At 42.2% G+C, this 22165-nt stretch overlaps 1 protein-coding gene across 2 annotated transcripts in view; it reads right to left on the bottom strand.

The window, feature by feature from the left end:
- Positions 1-5360: 5360 nt before the first annotated feature.
- Mettl16 (methyltransferase like 16) overlaps positions 5361-22165 on the bottom strand; it is a 37664-nt gene continuing 20859 nt past the window's right edge. The window contains exons 6-10 of one of the 2 annotated variants that reach the window (XM_040749133.1): positions 19809-19951; positions 14004-14073; positions 12685-12774; positions 6440-6613; positions 5361-6323 (exon numbers count right to left, since the gene is read on the bottom strand). In XM_040749133.1, the coding sequence (XP_040605067.1) occupies positions 5727-6323; positions 6440-6613; positions 12685-12774; positions 14004-14073; positions 19809-19951 (1074 nt within the window). In that variant the 3' untranslated portion in view covers positions 5361-5726. The remainder of the gene's footprint in view (positions 6324-6439; positions 6614-12684; positions 12775-14003; positions 14074-19808; positions 19952-22165) is intronic. The other variant, XM_040749134.1, reaches the window with a different exon arrangement.

The raw sequence follows: 22165 nt of genomic DNA, 5'->3' as shown, positions 1-22165 counted from the left end.
GCCTCTGTGGTTCCCAAACCTACAGTTTCTCTGGCTACCTGAGAAGAGAACGTGGATGACTCCCTTGACAATCTTATCTTCTCCAGCAAACTTTCAAAGCACACGGGTTCTACGCAGATCCATAAGTGAAATATTTGGAACTGTAGTGTTTAAAACAGAACAAAACCTCCCGTCTATTATTACACAATTATGTATTGTCAAAGAGTCGTTATCTAATTATCAGTTATTTCATATTGATTCTACTCCAATGGGCTTTCGCCAGACATTTTATTTTGTGGTTTCATTAACTACTTAATTATCTACATTCCTGCCAAATACAAGATTCTGTGAAGATTTGGTGACATAAATTAAGAATTAACTACTAACTGTAACTAACTTCACTTACTAAATGTCATTCATTGATCACAGGCAAGAAAATGATAGCACCTTTAGTGCTGAAATATGAGGGTAAAATGTTTGCACTGGCTTCCCTGTGTCATCGAACTGAAGTCTCCTGAAGAGGTGGAGCAAAAGGGCCTGAAAGTACATTATTTGTCAGCGAATTTCTAGATTTGGCACTAGAGCCCAGCCTTAGCTTCTTGGACCCAAGTTCAAATCCTGCCTCTGCACCTTTGCTCAGTGAATACCATTAGGGCTAGTCACCTAGGCCGTTGAAGCTTCCATTGCCTTCAGCTGCCATAACAATACCACATCAGCTAAGAGGGTTACTAAATGAGACAATCTCTGTAAAAGATGGACTACCAATGGTCAGTTCCTAATGCATCCACAACATAGAAGTTGTCTTTCACTTTGGCCAACAGGGAGTACTCTACCTACAGATTTAATCAGGGTCTTAGCCTTCTCAAAATTGAGTCCAATGGCAAGAGACTTTCTGACCAAAACTCTAACCCTCTCCACAATCTCAAGTGTGGCTTTCTGAACTCCCCTTGAGTCCTCCTCTCACTGGCACATGCTCTCACTTCTCACCAACAGAGCAGGCGTCCCCGGTTCTCCCGAGGCCAGCCCCGTCAGACTGGTGTCCTGTATAAGGAGTGGAATAGCACTGTAGACCCAGGGCTGATGAGATGCCAGGCCTGTGCCCCCCGCCTCTGTTCACTGCTCTGGGATGAACAGTGCCTGGAGTACAGGCTGCCCTCTTCTAAGCATTGGCTCCAAGTCACGTCTGTCAAATGTAGCTGTAAGTCTGCACTCTATCTTCTTCTCTTGTTCTGTTTCCCTGTTGCTAAGGAGCACCCATGTCCTCTACCTCCTAAAGGGAGCTTAGAGGCCCTGAGATTTCTGCTTGGACAGACACACAGGCTACAAATCAGAGAGGTACAAGGTCTTCATTCAGTCACAACATAATTTCCCAGAGTAAAAGCACAGACCCACAAAGGCAGCATTAGCTGCTCTAACCAGCAATTAAAGAATGAACCGCTGTTTTAGTCATCTGAGTGAGTCACAGCAGATCTTTCCAGAACAGAATGGGATCTCAGGCATGTGTAAATTCTAATGCTACAGGTGCCCCGAGCCAGCCATTTTAACACTGCACTGGTAGTCACACAAGGCATATGAGATGATTAGCATTTTTCAAACCATTAGTGCCCTCCTTCAAGAGGTAAACCCTGACTGTTCTATCAATGAACACAAGAGAATTTTACTGAGGTGATGGTAATTCAGCAAATGAAATCACCTGGCCAGCAAGTTTCCTAAACACAATGAAACCATATCCCTTTCCTTAGGATACCCCTGGATAGCACCACTGAGACTATCTACTCTAATAACAGTAACTGGAGTTTTGCAAACAGAGTAGAAGGGTAACGGCAGATCCTGACCTTACACCATAAAGTAAACAGAGAGCAATTCTCCTTGAGCCTAGAGCCATACAGGGCTAGTCATAAGCATGTTCTACTCTATACAGAAACATCCTTAAGAAATAAGACCCAGGGTTGGAGAGATGGCTCAGTGGTTAAGAGCACTGACTGTTCTTCCAGAGGTCCTGAGTTCAATTCCCGGCAACCACATGGTGGCTCACAACTACCTTGAATGAGACTTGGTGCCCTCTGCTGGCATGCAGGCAGAAGACTATATACACAATAAAAAAAAAAAAAAAAAAAAGACCCAGCTAATTTAGATAAACATAAAACAGAGAGCCCTTGCAATTCTTCACATGAATAACTCATCACATGCATGCTAGTCTGCCAGCAAGATCAAATATAAAGTAAGATGAAAATGCATTTCTCTAGGAGATCTCTATCTTATCAGTCCTGGAACAGAAAGCTTTTGACAAGTCACTACTGTAGCACGAAAAATAAAAACCCAGAGACAGGTATTGGGATTCAAGCTGAAGATCAGAGAAGCAAAGCAGCCAGCTGATAGCTCTTACCTTTACCTTGGACTGGGGGGAGGGGGTGATCCTAGCTCCATATCCTCTGTGTGGCTGGAGACTGAATGCCTAAGACTGAACACTGAATGCCCTGCTCCTATCTTATAGACCTCTCTAGTGCTGGGAACAAAAGGCGTGAGCTGTTTCCCTTTTAGATTGATTCACTCTCATGTAGCCCTGGGTGGCCTTGAACCCACAGAGATCCATCTGCCTGTCTTCTGAGTCCTGAGAGTAAAGGTACGAGTCACCACTGCCAGCTTCTATGGCTGTAGCTAGTTGTTCTGATCTTCAGTGGCTTTATTGGATCATAAACAATATATCACCACATACTAACATTCCCTTCTCTGTGATCCTCATTAACTCCACCCCAGCCCCCAAAAAATCTAAAGGACAGGCCCAAAATGAGTATGTTCTAGAGTAGACAGATGTGAAGAAAAGAAAAGCTGGTCAGTTGAGACAATAAAAACCATAGCCAGGTGGTGGCACACACCTTTAATCCCAGCACTTGGGAAGCAGAGGCAGAGTGATCTCTTTTGAGTTCGAGGACAGCCTAGTCTATTGGAGAGAGTTCCAGGACAGTAAAGACTAAACAGAGAAACCTTATGGGGGGTTGGGGGGATAAAATGTAAAGGTAGTGATTAAAAAAAAACTTTTAAGTGAAAATATGCCATCATAAATACCTATTTGAGTACAACAAATATTTCTTTTTTTTTTTTTTTTTTTTTTTTGGTTTTTCGAGACAGGGTTTCTCTGTGGCTTTGGAGGCTGTCCTGGCACTAGCTCTTGTAGACCAGGCTGGCCTCGAACTCACAGAGATCCGCCTGCCTCTGCCTCCCAAGTGCTGGGATTAAAGGCATGCGCCACCAACGCCCAGCAATTACAACAAATATTTCTAGAAATTCCACAGATACAATTTCATCCATGCCCACAATGAAGTTCAGGACTGTGACTGGAGGGGCTGAAGGGTGCCCCCGTGTGGCTCCGGAAAAAAGTGCTGCAAGTTAAAAAGACCAAGGGACTCCCATAGCCTCTTCCCCCTTCTCCCTGGCCCTGAACTCTCAGTGTAGGAAAGGTCAACTCTGAACTCAGCATAGGGCTTTTGCTCCTCCTTCTCCTTCCACCTCCCAAATGCTGAGATTACAAGTGGGGTCACCATACCAACAGCACTCACTTCTCTTCCGAGTGAAGAGAGCTCAGGACTCACAGCTGTCTGTCAGTACATACAGTGCCCTGCCCGCTTTGCACTAACAGAGCCTGGGTTCAACCTCTAGCACCACATAAAACCTGGCATGGAGGCAACATCTGCAGGAACCAGGGGTTAGTTCATCACAAACCTTGGCTACCTTGAAAGTTCAAGTCCAGCCTGAGCTTCATGAATGTGACTTTGCTTCAAAAAACAAAATAAAATAAAACCCAATGCCCTTAGATGGATGGCTTCTGTATGGGATTTTTACAGCTTTTCCACACCTGGCCATTTAATTATTTCCGCCAGACACCAGAAGCTTTGATTTCCACCAGAAAAAGGAGGTTTTGTTTTCTAAATATACAACTGACCAGAAGAACCCTTACGGTTAGCTAAAACTCCTCAGAGATGCCAATGTGGTCCCAGAGCCCAGAAAGCCCGAGTGTGAGAACAGCCAAGCACAGGTAGGGCGAACGAACCACACCAGCAAAACAAAAGCGCCTTAGTTCACACTAGAAAACAAGTTCTGCTTCTGTTCCCACTTCAGCTATCAGGGAATCAGAAGCCAAGCAGGGCCCAGAATAGAATTTAAGATAATACCACAGAGATTTCATTTCCTGTCACTCTATCAACACCACACAAACTTGACCTCCAGATACTTAAGCAGAATGCCACTCAATACTGTGACACGTGAGCAACCAATTTCTTTAAAAAGCTTCTCTTCAAGCACATAATGTCCCTTTAAAACGTTTTCAAAGCCATCTCATTAAACAACGAAAAAGAAAAGGTGTTCAAATGCAAAGGCACTCATGGTTCTAGTTCTTTCAAACATCATGGACACCACTCTTGTCAAACTTTTTTTTCATTCTAGACTATTATTTTAACACCTATACAATCTTCTTCATAACAAGTCTCAGCCTGGTCTACAGAGTGAGTTCCAGGACAGTTAGGGTAAAACAGAGAATGGCTGTCTCAAAAAAAAAAAAAAAATCCCAATCCTCAAAAAATCAATCCAGGGCCTTCACACATCTAGGTGAATGCCCTACCACTGATATACCCTACCTAGTACACATAGAACCTTACTTAGTTTCTCATTTGTAACAACCATTTAACCAACTCAAATACAAGAAAATATTAATATTTCCCCAATTCCAGGATTCAAACAGGACCAATAGCTTTCAATTCTGAGGTCTTCTATTAAAACTGCTACAGAACAATACTGTCGGTGGGCTGTAGGAGGGGGATGGGCACCTTTTTCCTTGTGCCTCAGATCAGATTTTGCTTCAATTCTGCTTCTATTATAGGCAACGTCAGAACAGCAGCAACCAAGGACTATGCGGCTTCCCGTGTGTTCCCAGACTGGCCCTCTCCTTGGCCTAAGATGTCTCTCCAAGACATCCTGGCCACCTATCACCAGGCTAGTTCCTTTCTGAGGGCTGGCTCAATCAGCTCTGGGTACCTGAGAAAGCAGGTGTCTTGAAGGCAACTATAAGCATTCCTAGACCTCCACTCTGCTGGCTGTATTGTCTCCATTGGAGAATACTAATACCTTCTTCATTAAGCAACCCTTAGCAATGGACATGTTCTAGGCAGCACTGACCCAGACCAGATGACACAAGTACCTCTGGCCTCAGGGAATCAGTGCCAGGCTGAGATAAACTACTGGAGAAGGACATAAGTTCCTCCTAAGTTTATCTGCTGTTGCAATAGTTGTAATTCCTTCTGAGCCACTGTACCATACACGGAACCCCAGATAACTTTAAGAGGAGAAGGGTTAAAAATGGATTCATTTCTGCTTTCCTTTTTTTCTTCTTTTTATTTAAACAAGTGTCTTTCTCTGTATCATGGGCTGACATTAAACTCACAGCAATCATCCTGCCTCAGCCTTCAAGTATTGGGATTGTACGTGTTAGAGATCACATTGAACTAAATTTCTGCTTTGTAACATGATTCCACATGGTGTCACCAATGGACCAGTGGTGAAATTCCTCTGGCTTCCCAATAGGCTCTACCTCCAAAGCTACTTTATCGTTTACTTTTTGTGGGGTTTTTTTTGTATTGATGCTAGATGTTAGGGACTCAACCCAGGGTGCCTTCTGCATACGAAGCACATACAGTCATTGTACCATATCCCCAGCCATATACAGACACTTTTCTAACTGTAGAAGAAATTAAGAATTAACTAGCAACAAGCTTCAAAATTTGGTTACGTATGTAGGTGCAAAGCTGGTTCATCAAATCCCTGTTCTGGCCCTCAACCCAATGCATTTCAACTAAGGCGCCGTCTACTTCCTTCTTGATGTTGATTAGGCACTTAAACAGGTAACGTCCAGCAGCTCCATCCAGGTGGTCTCCCTTCTCTGGAGCCTCTCGGTCCTGGGCTCCATTGCTAGAGCCTTTACAACTTTCCATGACCTCCATCCCTCCCCTTTCCTCACTCCTTTCATCTTCCATGGCTTCTGGAGTTTCCTCCTGGCAAAATGACTCCTGGTTGAGGCCATGGCCACCAACAGTGGCAGACTCGCCTTCCGGTACAGCAAGGCCACATAAGGCATTCTCCTGGGAGCATGGGGCCACATCTTGGCTACTCAACTCTTTGGGAGTAGACTTTCTCTCCTCCAAGGCTAGGATAACATCCTCAGGTGCTCGGGGCACCTCCCTTAGTTGTCTCACTCGCTCTCTTCTCTTCCGCCTTAAATGAATCCAAGAGTTTTCTATGGCTGTCAGGAAAATGCTAACTTCTCCTTTTCCACATGGAATTCGTTTATGGTGGACCTATGTGGAGGAAAAACCAGACTTTTATAGGAAATCCTTTGTCAAAACAAAACAAAAACAAAAAACCATAAAGGTCATTATAGATGAGCACTTCATCAATATGCTTGGTTACATACCTTCAGATCAGTGAGGATTCTTTCTATCCACGTTGTCACAACTCCTATGCCTTCCACTGTCTCAGAGCCCAAGGTTGAGGCTTTGAGGGATAATTCTTTCATCACAGACTCCAACACCACAAATGTAATGGGTTTCCTTGGCTTTTCTAATTTTCTTCGTTTACTTGGAGGTGACTGAAAGAAGAAGAAAGTTGTCCCAATAATTAAATACAGTACACTATAATGGACACACGTATGGACATTTTCAGGGTTTCTGCTCCCCACTACTGGGCATGAAATACAAAGCCCAGCATGAAATACATGTTCTTTCCAGTGCTGAAGACAGCTCAGGAGAAAGCTCCACCACTTCCTTCACTTTACAGGAAGAAAACTGAGACAATGGCTGTGTAATTATAGCTCAGAGTCACACCATTAGTAACACAGAATTGGGAGTCAAACTTCAAATACAAACTCTTTAAAACCTTGCTCTCCTCCAGCTACCATTATATACACTCTCCAACCACTAAACGGAACTTTACTGTCTGTGGTGCCCCAAGCAGGCTCACAGTGAACTACACCCAATTGTAAGGTGTTTGCAAGGCCAGGCATGGTGGCACACGCCTTTAACCCCAGCACTCAGAAGGCAGAGACAGGTGGATCTCTGTGAGTTCAAGACTAGCCTGGTCTACAAGAGCTAGCTCCAGGATAGCCTCCAAAGCCACAGAGAAACGCTGTCTCGAAAAACCAGAAAAAAAAAAACAAAAAAAGCTGAGGTAGTCCTCTAGCCTGCACACTAATACTACCACTATTACTACTGTACAGTAAGGCTGATTAGAGATGTGGTTCAGTGGTAAAGCCATGCCTAACAAAGTCATCAACTGATAGTTTGTTTGCTAAATGATCGGCAGGGGTGCAGTGCTGGTGGCCCCAACCTTTAATCCCAGTACCTGAGAGGCAGAGGCAGGCGGATCTCTGAGTCTGAAGCCAGCCTGGTCTACATAGCAAGTTTCAGGCCAGACAAGGAAGGATACAAATGGAGACCGACCATAACCAAACAAAACACTTGCTGAGACTTGAAATACAGCAGCTTACAAAAATCACAGGCCAGGAACGATCAGGGCCAGAGAATCTCATAAGTAGAATAAGATGGGCCCAGATTATCTACTGCCTATCAACAGGGCATGAAGAATACCAGTACCAATGAGAACATTACACTTGAAAGCTAGGGCCATAGGAATCCAATCACCAGCAAACTTTCTACCCAGGACTTAGGCAGGTTACACTCCACCCACTAGAGGAACTGAAGTTCCACCTAAAACACCAAAAGTACCACTACAGTAATTAAGTTATTTCTTTTCAAGTTAAAACTTTCTACATGGAAATCTTAAAAAGTTACATTTTGTTTGCCTGTGGCATCACAGGCCTTTAATCCCAGCATGTGAGAGGCAGAGGCAGGTGAATCTTTGAGTTCCAGGATAGCCTGGTCTACAGAGTGAATTCCAGGACAGCCAGGATTGTTACACAGAGAAACACTGTCCTGAACAACAAAAAACAAACAAAAATAGAAACTGATAGTTAAATCTAACCTCATAGATCCCTGGCACTAAGACAATTTTATGTCTTGTTACAGATACTAATTCATATTAGACAGTATCTAATTAAAGGAGTATATACTAAAAAAAAAAAACTCAAAAACTTTTGTGGACACAGAGGCAACCACTATGAGAAAGAGGATTTTGGTGAGTGGGACAGTACAAAGAAGCTGAAATGGAACCAAAATGCTTTTCTCCATTAATAAATAAATAAGTTTACTCTTCTCTTATTTAATATATAACTTCTAATATAACAAACAGAAATTATTTTGCATCTACTCTAGAAACACTGTATCTTATAACTATAGAAACTATTGCTATTGTTATTTTGTGGCGTGAGAGATGGAACCTAAGACTGCATGCTAGGAAAACACTGCCACGAGCTACATGCCCAGACCACAGATAGGAACTCTGGCCAGAACGGCAGACTTCCCAGAGGAGAGGCTGTTAGGATAATTCCTAAAAAAGATTTTTCATTAAAGACTGCACAGGGAGGTTATTATGCCAGGCTCAGGAAAAGACAAGAGACCTGGGAAGCAGATTGAAAGTTTGGGCTAGAAAACCAGACTGGGGCTTGACTTCCTGCAGCCTCCAGGGGGCTGGTGTTACTGCTCATACAACTGTTTCTGCTTTGATGGGAAGGAAATAGTACATGTATTCAAACACCAACAATTATACGCAGTACAAAGTTCCCAAAACCTATTGATGCTCTACTCACAGGACTGAGTAAGTCCTAAGTCATCCTTTTAAACACTCCACAAACCCCGCCTCAGGACAAACAGTCCCTAAAGTCATTTCTGACTACATTAGCCCCAATTATTTCTTTTTCTGAAATGTTCTTGTCCCTATCATTCATCTCAGCACTTATGCATGTACAATTTGTATATATATTGTTTCAGCTATGGTTTGCTTTGCTACAAAACCAACACATAAGAACCTGAAGTTTTTGGGGCTGGAGAGATGGCTCAGAGGTTAAGAGCACTGACTGCTCTTCCAGAGGTCCTGAGTTCAATTCCCAGCAACCACATGGTGACTCACAATCACCTATAACGAAATCTGGTGTCCTCTTCTGGCCTGAAGACAGACGTGGAGGTAGGATGTTGTATTCATAATAAGTAAATAAATCTTAAAAAAAAAAAAAGAACCTGAAGTTTTTGATTTCTTTGCTATTACCTCAGCAAGGCTCATACTTTTATTCTGCTCAAAGCTCAGTCCCTAATCACCACATCTGTTTGGCTGCCTAATTTGGAGCTGGTAGAGTTCTGGTTCACAAACCATGTAGGCATTTGCCTATGTGAGTTTATGTGCACCACACGCATGCAGGTGTCTAAAAGGTCAGGGGACACCAGATAATTTGAAACTAGAATTGTAAGACAGTTGTAAGCCGCCTCATGTGGGTGCTAGGAGCCAAGCCCAGGTCCTAGAAAAGAACAGTAAGTGGTCTTAACTGCTTAGCCATCTCTCCAATCTCAATAAAAAGAATACTTTACTAAGAAAATCTGAACATAACAGGGTGATGAATGCCTTTCACTCCAGCACTCACGAGGCAAGGTCAGCCTGATCAACATAGTGAGTGAGCTTCAGGGCAGCCAAGGCCACATAGTGACACTCTGTCAATTGGGGGAGGGGGAGGGGAAAAAGAGGGAAGAGAGAGAGAAAATCTAGGGCCGGAGAAACTATCTAGATCTAGGAGTTGAAAGCAGGTATCCCTCCTTCTGAGGACTGAAGTTCAATCCCCTACCTCAGGAAGCTCATGACAGTAACTCCAGCTCCTGGGTATCTAATCCCCCAGGCCTTCGTGGACACATTCCCTTATGTATACAACACTCACACAATTAAAAATAAATTTTAAAAAAATCTGTAGAGTGTAGCCAGAAAACATACAACACCCACAAATTTTTATTTTGACCCCTTCTCTATCCAGCCCCCCCAAAACCTTGTATTAATAAGCTAGACAGAGAAGCCCAGGCTAAGAGAAATCCCTTGAACAGTAGGGACTGCTTTTAAATGCTTTTATTCTTATGTCTACATTTAGCCTGCATGTATGAATGTGCCCCCTCGTGCATGCCTTGTGCCCATAGAGACCAAAAGAAGGTATGGGATTTCACGTGGGTGCTGGGAACCCAACCCGGGTCCGGATCCTCTGAGGGGTACTTTTTTTTTTTTGGTTTTTCGAGACAGGTTTTCTCTGTGGCTTTGGAGGCTGTACTGAAACTAGCTCTTATAGACCAGGCTCATCTCGAACTCATAGATTCCCCTGCCTCGGCCTCCCAAGTGCTGGAATTAAAGGTGTTCACCAATACCACCTGGGTAGCCCTGGGGGTATTTTATGAAGCAGGGTTCCTGAGCAATGCTCATTAAGGGTACACAATTTACTAGAGCTATGTGTCACCCTCTGCCCTTCAACCAACATCAACTCTCTGAAAGCAAAACAACCTGAAGCACCACCTTGCAGACTTAGAGAATTGGACAAAGAGTCTAAAGGTGAATTGTCAGCATCCTGGAGAGCTTACTGCTTCCCCATGCCCAAATCAGTCAGAAACTATGCCACAAAAATTCTCAGGGAGATATTCTTTTTGTTGCTAAAATAAGTCCAGACAACAGCAGTGGGCTCAGTGTAGGCATTAGAATTGCTTGAATTAGAATTTTCAGCATTCAGGACCAACAGAAACGAGTCAGTAGGCCTGAGATAATAAGTGAAAACACAAGTTGCCATAGGAACTTGCACATCCTGAAAAATGGCAGGGTGGGGGTGGGGAAGTAGGTCAATATTTGAGCTTAACCAGCTCTATTCATTGTCTTCCTTTCCTTGAGTGAAACAGCATTCTCCTGCCCAACTAACAAACAAAGAGCAAGAAAGGGTCATCAGATGAGCTTTCCAGAAAAAAACAGTGACTGGGGGAGTCTAACTAGAAGGAAGGGAAACCAAGAGGAAGGTCAACCCAAAAATCTCCAGAGTAACCTGGATCTACCCACAGGGAAAGCAGTCAAGGGCACCAGTGCTAAGAAACTGTTGCTGGGTTACTACAAATCAGAAGCTGTCACCCCTCCCCCACCCCAGCAGTTTAAGTACATCTAATTGAACACTGGGGAACGAATTATTAGTAGCTTAGTAGCTTAGGGATGACTGCAGTGGTGGGGAGGGAGAAATGCTCTGTAGCATGAGAGGAATCTCAGGCCCTTAGTAAGAGGCATTCCTTGATGGCTGGAAACTACACAGGGCTACAAGATACAAGGAGAGAGGGAGGCTCAGAGACTCTTTTTCTACGTAGCTGATTTTGGGGGGAAAAAAAACTGATTTTGCACAGACACTGCCTTTAACACTAGTATCTGTGATGCCTCCCTCATCCAAGAGGGCAAAGAATGTCTCTGGGCTGCTGTGGGGAGTGTCAGAGCCCATTAGCCAACTCTCCCCAGCTGTGTCAAAAACTGGGGACAGCAGGTTAAGATGACACTCTTGGAAGCAGGTGTTGCTCCAATTTCCCAAGCTGTTTGTGTCTGCACAGGGATAGCTAAGGGCACTGTTAATGATGTTAACCATCTGCTGTGAAGGTCCTAGTAGTCTAAAAAACATTAGGCTATTTGGAGGAGGGAGCCATGGCAAGCAGAGGCATCTTTTTAACTAGTGACCAAATTAAGCACTAACCTCTGGGTACTCTACTGCACAGTCCAGGAGCAAGTCTAGGCTTCTACGTAAAGGACACTCTATTGGGGCAATTTCAATCCTTCAGCACATCTAGCTGTGGAGGAAGAATTGACTCAGCTTCAAATCTGGAACTGCCCAGTTCCAGCTCTTTTAGAGGCATTCTCCTTGGTACTACTTCAGGATGGCCTCAAACTCAGAATTCTTCTATCTCCACTTTCTATGTTCTGGGACTGGCACATGCTAACCATACCCATTTTCTAGTAGTAATCATAAAAGATAAGCCAGAGCTTTTTACTGAGACCTGCACAAGCTAAGCTGGGAGGTGGTGGTGCACACCTTTAATTCCAGCACTAGGGAGGCAGAGGCAGGCAGATCTCTGTGAGTTCAGCCTGGTCTATAGAGTGAGTTCCAGGACAGGCAGGGCTGTTACACAGAGAAACCCTGTCTCCAACAAACAAACAGACAAAATCCAGCACAATCCTTAGGTGTTACACTCAAAAGGGATACAGCCATAGAGCTAGAAGTATAATTTGGGGTACAATATTTGCCTACTGTGCTTGAGACACTGGGTTCAAGCCAAATCACAACAGGAGAAAGAAAAAGGATCGTAACAACAATGGAAAGCAGCAGTGGCCAGGCAGACAGACTGAAGAAAATCCACTGGAGTTACATGGGTTGGGCGCTCCCTACAGGCTATGCTGCCTACACTTCTAATTCTAAACAGTGCTAGGATTGGATCTTGTTTACAAACACTTTCCATTTTGCCATAAACATTTGAAGAAAACTTTAGGAAAACAGGACAGTACAAATTTGTTTTATTTATGATCTGTGGAAGCTTATCACGTGATAGGCAATTTAAGAATCCAAATTAAGGCCGGGCGGTGGTGGTGGTCCCAGCACTCGGGTGGCAAAGGCAGGCGGGGATCTCTGTGAGTTCGAGGCCGGGCTAGACTGACAGCCTCCAAAACAATACAGAGAAACCCTGTCTCCTAAAACCAAAAAAGAATCCAAATTAAGTCTTTACTTACCGGTACATTGACATCATCATAAAAACTCCAAGCTAAGGCCCATCTCATTGTCCTGCCTTGACAGAACTCCGTGAAGGTGACTTTAGGAACCTGAAACCAGTAAACACAGCATCTCACATGGAAGTTTTGCTTGATATACAAGAGGGTCTCAGGTAGCTAAGGGTGTCCTTGAACTCCTGATCCTCCTGCCACCATACCCACCTTCAAACTATAAAGTCTTTCTGGTAATATTTCTAGTTGCTTTTGGTTAGTTAACAAACAATATTTTTCTAAAAAGGTATATACAGCTGTCTGATAATCAAAAAATAAATTATCTGTATACAGAATTTTTACCTCTCATAAAATATTAGAATTTATAGATGTCTCAAAGACCAAGCCACAAACACATAAAACAGTTCTCTGGAGTCGCTGTGAAATGGCTTAAGTAATTTGTCTTCATTCTTTGACAGGGGACTTAGCTACCTGGGCCAAACTGGCCTTCAACTTGCAATCCTCTTGCTTCTACCACCCAGGGGATAGAGTTACAGATGAGGACAGCCCAAGCTATGCAGGGCCTCAAGCATTCACCACTCCTAACCTTGTATACACGGTTGTTTTGAGACAGGGTCTCACTATGTAGCCCCAGCTTGCCTGGAACCTGCTATGGAAACCAAACTGGTCTCAAACTCAAACCACCTGCTTCTGCTTCTTGAGTGTGGGGATTAAAGTCATGCATCACAATCAGCCTTTGTTTACTTCTTTAAGGACAACAGACAACCAAAGTCTGGCCATAAGCAGCTATGTAATCTCCCTTTCATGTATCAGATTTCAATAAGAAAAAGGAACTACTCTGTAGTGTTAGTGTCTTTAACAAGAAATAATGGGCTGGAGAGATAGCTCAGTAATTAGGAGCAATTTTCACTCTTTTGTTTGTTTTTTGAGACAGGTTTTCTCTGTGTAACAGCCCTAACTGTTCTATAACTTGCTCTGTAGATCAGGCTGGCCTTGAACTCACAGAGATCTGTCTGCCTCTGCCTCTAAGTGTTAGGATTAAAGGCATGTGCACCACCACAGGGCTACAATTTTCACTCCTGCAAAAGACACAGCTTGATTCCCAGGACCCACATTGTGGCCTACAACCATCCATGACTCCAGAAGATCTGGTCTCTTCTGACCTTTGTGGGCACTCATATATCTGCAGACAAAATATTAATACACATAACACAAACACACATAAAAATAAAATTTAAAAACACATTAAGCTTTATGGTATAAAGAAAGCTGCCCTACTCAAACTACATCCTAAGAGGACACACATGAATGACAATGACAAAGCTTACCCCTTGGATTCTCAGCTCTTCCTTCAGTGGAGCCAGACTGCATTTCTTCCCCAGCATACAGCTATACCACCTTGGAAAAACATCAGACAAATGAGTGGTCGTGAGCATCATTCATGGGAGCAGCAGCAAACAATGAATTAAATTACCAGCAACAGAAACAAAATTTACATAAAGTAGACATATACTGAATCACATAACAGAAAAAGAAGCCCCAAGGCAACCTAAATAATCTTGGCTGGCAAAATGGATCAGTAAATGATGCTTGAGTTCAATAACTGAAGCCTATGATGGAAAAAACAGTTGTTCTCTAACTTCCATACATTCACCATGGCAACACAGGTGTACACACAAAGTAATAAAAAAAATTCTTCCAGGCAGTGGTGGCACACACCCTTAATCCCAGCACTCAGGAGGTTCAAAGTAATAGTGCCAGAATGGGCTCCAAAGCCAAACAGAGAAACAGTCTTGAAAAAAAAAAAAAGAAAGAACAGAAAAGAAAGCAAAATCAGCCGGGCAGTGGTGGTGCACACCTTTAATCCCGCTACCCACTAGGGAGGCAGAGGCAGGAGGATATCTCTGAGTTTGGTCTACAAAGTGACAGAACAGTCAAGGCTACACAGAGAAATCCTGTTTTGAGATAACTCCTCCCGACCCAAGTGCTTCTGTTGTTAAGTACATTTAAAGATGTACTGGCTGGGTCTGGTATATAAACTTATCACCCCAGCACTCAGGAAGGAAACATCAGAATCAAGACAAGCTCAAACCCATAGCTGGACTACATGAGACTGTCTAAAAAAAAAAAAGGATGGGGGAGTTGTTGTTTAGCATGCACAACACCCTGGACAAAAGGTGCACACCTTTGGGAGGCAGAGGTAGAAGGCTCAGAAATGAAAAAGAATCCTACATGAAACAGAGATTTTAAAGGCTGACCTGATGCATGAAAACTGTCTCAATGACAAATACAACCACCCCACCTTGTATCTAGCTCCCTATGTTCATGTGACTAACCACTAAATGCTGGCTGCAATCTCGAGAGATACCCTGTGACAACTAATCAAAATGCAAGTAGAACAAAAAGGAACAAAGGAAGATCTTGTTACCCAAGAGACCATGAACCCATTATAGTATTTTAATCATGAAAATAGTAATCTACTCATTACAGCATTTCAAAATTCCTCTGAGATGCTAAGTTTCAAGAAAAATTATTTTGAAATAATTTCTGGCCTATAGGAGTTGCAAGAGTCTCCTATACCCTTCACCCAGATTTGCCAATTAACAAGTTCCCCCATGTGTTTGGTTTTGTGTGTTTTCTAAACTATTTGGAAGGTAGCTATAAAATGTTCCTGAACACTAATATTTTGGCATGGACACTTTACAATCAAGAATCTTCCTTTTGGGCTGGAGAGATGGCTCAGAGGTTAAGAGCCCTGAGACTGCTCTTCCAGAGGTTCTGAGTTCAATTCCCAGCAACCACATGGTGGCTCACAACCATCTGTAATGAGACCTAGTGCCAGCCGGGCGTTGGTGGCGCACACCTTTAATCCCAGCACTTGGGAGGCAGAGGCAGGCAGATCTTTGTGAGTTCGAGGCCAGCCTGGTCTATAAGAGCTAGTTCCAGGACAGCCTCCAAAGCCACAGAGAAACCCTGCCTCGAAAAACCAAAAAAAAAAAAAAAAAAAAAAAAAAAGAGACCTAGTGCCCTCTTCTGGCTTGCAGTGCAGGCACACATGCAGGCAGAATGCTGTATTCATAATAAATAAATAAATAAACAAATAAATAGATAAATAAATAAATAAATCTTTTCCCCCCTTCTAAAAAGAATCTTCCTTTTAGTCTTTAATCTCAGCATCCAGGAGGCAGAGGCAGGTGGATTTCATAGAGTTTGAGACCAGCCTGGTCTACAAAGCAAGTTCCAGGACAACCAAGGCTACACAGAAAAACCCTGCCTAGAAAAACAAAACAAAACAAAACAAACCAACAATAAATAAATAAATAAAACAATAAATAAATAAAACAAAGAACCTTCCTTTTGGTAACAACACTGAACAATTACCAAAACTGGAGAAAATGTAACTTTCACATGGTATTATGATCTGGATTGGAATACAGTCCATATTCACTTTCACAATTATCCTAATTTCCCCTGGATACACACTCCAGTGTGAGGTTGTCCACTTCAGTTATCTGTCACGTCTCTTTATAGTTTCCTCAGTCTGGAATTGTTCCTTGATCATCTTATACTTTCATGTCAGAATGTGAGTTAGATTCTGAGAACCTATTTTTGTTTTGAAGGACACAGAGGTTCTCCTGTGTCCTTCTAGAAATATCAGATCAGGAGCTCCTGGCTTCTCCACTTAAAATTTCCCACAGTCCCCTGTGAAAGTCAGTACTCTATGCAGAGATGCTCTGAAGCTATGCAAATACCCCGAGTTTTACTGTTTTTCAATGCTTGAGATCAAAGTCAAAGTACAAATTTAAACTGACAAATTCTAAATTGTTATGGTTATAAACAAACTTTTATACTCCCCCCCCCCCCCAATCTCATGTAGCACGGGACGGCTACACAGTGCAACTGTGGTCTATTTAGAAATGTCACTGCAGTACCGGCCACTGAGATAATGGGAGTCTGAAATTACAGTTTTAAGTCAAAGAGTCTGCCTTATAAGTGAAACCAAGTCGTACAATTTTACCCTTGAAGTTCCTCAACCATTTTCTGTTTTTTGTTTTTCGAGACAAGGTTTCTCTGTATTGTTTTGGAGGCAGTCCTGGAACAAGCTCTGTTGACCAGGCTGGCCTTGAACTCACAGAGATCCGCCTGCCTCTGCCTCCCGAGTGCTGGGATTAAAGGCACGCACCACCAACACCCGGCTGTAGTTCCTCAACTGTTAACCAAAATACAGCAACAGTGAACTAAGCTGCTACTAAACCTTCTGAGTTTCTGTGTGACTGCAGGAGTAAAATCAATGAATTAATTAAATTTTTAAAAGATCTCTTTTATGTGCAAGGATGTTCTGAACGCATGTATGTTAATGCACATCATGTACATGCCTGACGCCTTCCGAGGTCAGAAGTGGCCGCTGGGGCTGCTGAAACTGAAGTTACAGATGGTTATGATGGATGCCAGGAACTGATCCTGAATCCTCTAAAAGAAGTAAAAGTGTTTTAACCATTAAATCGTTTCTCCAACTCATGTAAATAAATAAATAACAGCAAATGGTATGGATGCTTGGAGATTTTTGTTTTTCCTTCCTTCCCTCCCTCCTTCCTTCCTTCCTTCCTTCCTTCCTTTCTTTCTTTGAGACAGTCTCATGTAGCCAAGGCTGGCCTTGAACCTCTGATCATCTTGTCTCTAATTGCTAATGCTGGAATTACAAGGCACGTAACCCACACCCAGCTAAAATATTTGTTTTTAATCTGAGGCAAGCATTCGTGGCACAGCCTTTAATCCCAGCATTCTGTAATGTTTAACTTTTCTGTCTGTTTGCTTGGTTTTTCAAGATTTGCTTATATATGTATTTGTGTGAGTGGGCAGAGCAGGTTCCTATGTACATATAAAGCCAGAAGAGGGTTCAAGGTGTCCCTATCATATTCCACCTTCCTTTGAAGCAGGCTCTCTCCCTGAACTTGGGGTAGAGGGCAGTGTTTTCTTGCTAGGCTATAAACCCACAAGCCACTGTGACCCTTCTGTCTCTCTGTACTCCTCCTAGATGGGGTTGCAGGTGTGTTCTAGATGCCCAGTTCATTATGTGGGCTCTGGGACAAGAGCTCTGGCCCTCGTCACTGCACAGCTAAGTCCTCTTAAGCGTTGAAACATGTCTACAGACTCCTCAAACTGCTTTCCATACCACTTACATAAGCTCACACCACCAAATCAGAATACTTGCTGATTTGGAATTTACTAAACTAAGAAGTCTGTCATATAGACCAATCTGTCCTTGACCCACAACCCTCCTGCCTGCCTGCCTGCCTATGTAAGTGCCATCCATGATCACAGGTATCGAAGCAGCTTTAGACACAGATACAAAGGGGAAAAAAATTTTCCTACCTAGTAATTCCACTTCTGGGTAAACAACCAACAGAATTGAAAACAGGATCTTGAAAAGGTATTTGTACACCCATACTCGTACCGCCTCACTCAAGCGCCAAAGGATTTTTAAAAGCAACACAAGTAGCCATGAGATGAATGAATAAATAAAATGTGGTTTATACATGTAATGGAATATTAAATTGGGTATGGTGGTTCCCACCTATAATCCTAGGAAGCAGAAACAGAAAGAACACCACAAGTCAGGCCAGCCTAAGCTACACAGCAAGTCCCAGTCAGGATCTATATCAAGACCTTGTTGCAAACAAACAGAACACAACAACAACAAAAAACCAAAAACAGAAAAATATTTGACTTTTCACAAAAGGAAGAGAACTCTAACAAGTTACGACATAGATAAAGCATGAAACATTATACTAAACGAAATAAGACAATTACAAAATGACAATAGTGTGTGTGTGTGGCTTCACATAGATTTGGTACAGAGCAGTCAAATTCAAAGACAGAAGATAGTCGCTACAAGACAGAAGTAACAGGGAGCTGTTTAACAGGTGCAGCTCTGGAAAACCAAGGGTTCTGAACCTGCATGGTGGCATGTGACTTTGATCACAGCATTCGGGTGGCAGAGGCAGGTGGATCTCGAGTTTGACTGATGCGAGACTGATCTACAGAGTAAGTTCTAGGATAGCCAGGGCTATATAGAGAGACCTTGTTTCAAAAGAAACAAAATGAAAACCAAAATTACTTAGAGGTCTGGAGATTAGTTGCACAACAATATGAATGTTCTTAAAACTCTTTAACTATAGACTTTAAAGCTTGTTAATCTGATGGTACACTGTTTGAGCACATTGGCTGCTCTTCCAAAGAACCAGGGTTTGATTCCCAGAACCCACATGAAGTCTCACAACCATTTATACCTCTACTCCAAGGGAATCTCTATCTTCTATCCTCCTCAGGCACCACACACTCACATGTTACATATACATACACGTGCAGGCAAAATACCCCTATACATTAACAAAAAAAAAAAAAGATTTGCTAATATGAGGATGAGGTGTATATTAGTGATGGTATGTGCCTGCCAAGGTGAGGCCTTGAGTTCATTCTCCTCAACTTGCCCTCTTCCCTCAATAAACCTTCCAAAAATACTGGATAGTAAATTTTATTATGTTTTTCCCACACGCAAAAATAAATAAATGGACACTTTCTCATCACAAATCCTTGGACTAAGCTCCTTTTAGCTTTTAACTACCACATTATCCACCATATCAACATGTGGCAGGGTGCAAAGTGACACGAGAGGGCACTCCGTTTGAGTGCCTGCCGAACACTGCCTAATGACAGGTGTGTTGTCCAAAATAATTAGCTTTTAAAACAGAACAGTCCTAACCCATCTCTGGAGAGGGTGGTAATCTGTTTCTCTTCATTAAATTCCTGACAGCTCAATGTCCTCACATCTGTCACTGTTTAGGAAACTGAGTCCAAGAACCTCAATTGCTTCAAGGACTAGGAAACAAATTGATTCTGGTTCATGGGACAGATTTGAACCCATCTGTTTTCTAATCAAAAGCCATATTTGAGTCAGTTTTGTTCCATCACAGGACCACACTAATGGGAGTAATACAATCATCTGGGATTTCCGTCCCTTTATCTGTGTGGTCTTTTGGACGTTATCTAGTTATTTTTTAGTCCCAGTGATTATTTTTCCTTAAAGTGACATAGTTTCTGCAGGATGATGTAAGATAAATATTCCTACTTACCTTAATCTTTTTTTAAGTTGTAAACTATCATGGATTATCCTTTTAACAAATTCTAGTTCACCTCCTTCTGCCATGATTTCTGTGATGCCTCCTGTATTTACGGAACTTGGGGGAGGTCGTCGAGAATTCCGAGAGTTTACACCCTGAACAACAACAAAAGCCATGGTCTTTGATGCAATTTAGATATTATTGTGCTACACTGAAGATTTAAAAGGTCACACAGCCAGCTGGGGGCTGTAGTTTGGTGATAAAGCACTTGCCTAGCATGCATAAGGCCCTGGGGATTAAATATAAAAACATTTACCTTTTATATAGCCCAATCTGTTGCTTTTCCTTTATGCTTTGTCTTGATACCATGGCCAGGAAATCTACCCAAAGATTAAATCAATATTTACTTATGTTTTCTTCTAATACTTTTATGGTTCTGCTTTTTATATTTAAGTATTTAATCCATCCTTACCTCTCACTTCATATGAAAAAATTAACTCAAATACATCAATGACATAAATGTAAATTCTAAAACTATAAACTCCCAAGAAGAAAACATAAAAGTAAATTTTCATTAACTTGGATTAGCCAATGGTTTCTTAGATACAACACTAAAAAGCATAAGAACAACACAAAATAGATAAATTGTATTAATACAAAACTAAAATTAGATTCACTGTAAAGGATAACAACAAAAACTGAAGACAAACCATGTGGTGATGGTGTATGGCTTTAATCCCAGCATTCAGGAGGCAGAGGAAGACAGATTTCTGAGTTCAAGGCCAGACTGGGCTACATAAGAGAAATCCTGTCTTGAAAAACAAACAAGCAAAAAAAATATAAATTCAAGACAAATGACAGAATAGGAAAAAATGTTTGCAAATCATTGTAATTAAAGGGACTTGTATCTAGGATATTTAAAGGAAACTCAGTAGGGAGAAAAATAACCAAATTGTAAAATGTTTGTCCAGTATGTGCATGGCCCTAGTTTCAAAAGCCATTTTTGTTGCAAAACACACAAAAGTGGTCAAAGAGTACAGGGTTACTAATCAGGTCAGTGTAGAGAGTTTAGCACAAGCTGTGAATGCTAATTAGAGACCCCCACTTTGGGAGAGGGTAAGGGAGGAGGTATCTGAACGGCATTATTCCATGAAGATGAGCAAAGCGTCACTAAGCACATGAAAAGATGCTCAGCACAGTCAGCGTCAGGAAAACACCATTCCACATCCACTGGGGTGGCATACAAAAGTGTTAAGAAGTGTTGAGGGACCGTGGCTGGAACATGAGCAGCTGTCAATGTAGAAAACTGTCTGGCAGGCCAGAGGGGCAACTTATTAATACCTGCCTCAAATTTAAGAAGACAATAGAATAAGAAGATATTTCGGGGCTGAAAAGGTGGTTCAGCAGGTAAAAATCATCAGCTGCTCTCAGTGCTATGCCATAAATTCTTCCTAAAGCTCCTATCTATATATTCCTTGAATGTAGAAAAACAACACTTTTAATAAATTTTATTACAGGGTGTGGTTACTTTTCTTCATAAACTTACATGAAAGCTAAATTTTTAATTATTTTAAATGTACTTCCCTTTATTTTCTAACCAGGAATGTTAGTATTCCTAATAAATTTTTGCTCAAATTGCCCCACTTTGTCAAAAAATTATTCTGAGAATTTATTTTTGACCTAAGCATGACAGTGTACACCACCAGTATTTGAGAGGAAAAAAACTGTGAGCTCCAGACTACATGGTGAGATCCTGTCTACAATAGCAACAATAACAACTTAAATTTTTATGTGCATGAGTGTCTGCATATATGTTAATTATCTGGTCCCCAAGAAGTCCAGAAGGTGTCAGATTCCCTGGAACTGAAGTTACAGATAGGTGGTGAGCTATATGTGGGTGCTGGGAACCAAACTCAGGTCCTCTGCAAGAACAGCAAGTGCTCTTAACTGGTGGGCCAACTCTCCAGGCCCTGTACTGAAATTTTTTGTTTGTTTTTTGTTTTGTTTTATGAGACAGGGTTTCTCTGTGAGGCTCTGGTGTCCTAGAACTAGCTCTGGAGACTAGGCTGGCCTTGAACCCACAGAGATCCACCTGCCTCGGCCACCCAAGTGCTGGAATTAAAGGCGTGCACCACCACTGCCTGGCTGAATTTTTCCACTACCACCGGCTGAATTTTTCAATACACTATGTTTTGGTTGTTATAGTGCTAAGATTTGAAGATAGGGCCTTTCACATACTAAGCAAATACTCTACCACTGAGACACATTCCTAGCCCTCTTTTTAAAATTTTGAGATAGGGTCTCACTAAATTGCTTCAAACAGGCTTAAATTTACTCCAAGTTCAGACTAGTCTGGAACTTGGCAATCC

The sequence above is a fragment of the Mesocricetus auratus genome, unplaced genomic scaffold, assembly GCF_017639785.1.
Source record: "Mesocricetus auratus isolate SY011 unplaced genomic scaffold, BCM_Maur_2.0 Super-Scaffold_100007, whole genome shotgun sequence".
NCBI lineage: Eukaryota > Metazoa > Chordata > Mammalia > Rodentia > Cricetidae > Mesocricetus > Mesocricetus auratus.
Note: the sequence above shows the minus strand (reverse complement) of the source record. Positions and strands in the feature narration are given on the sequence as shown.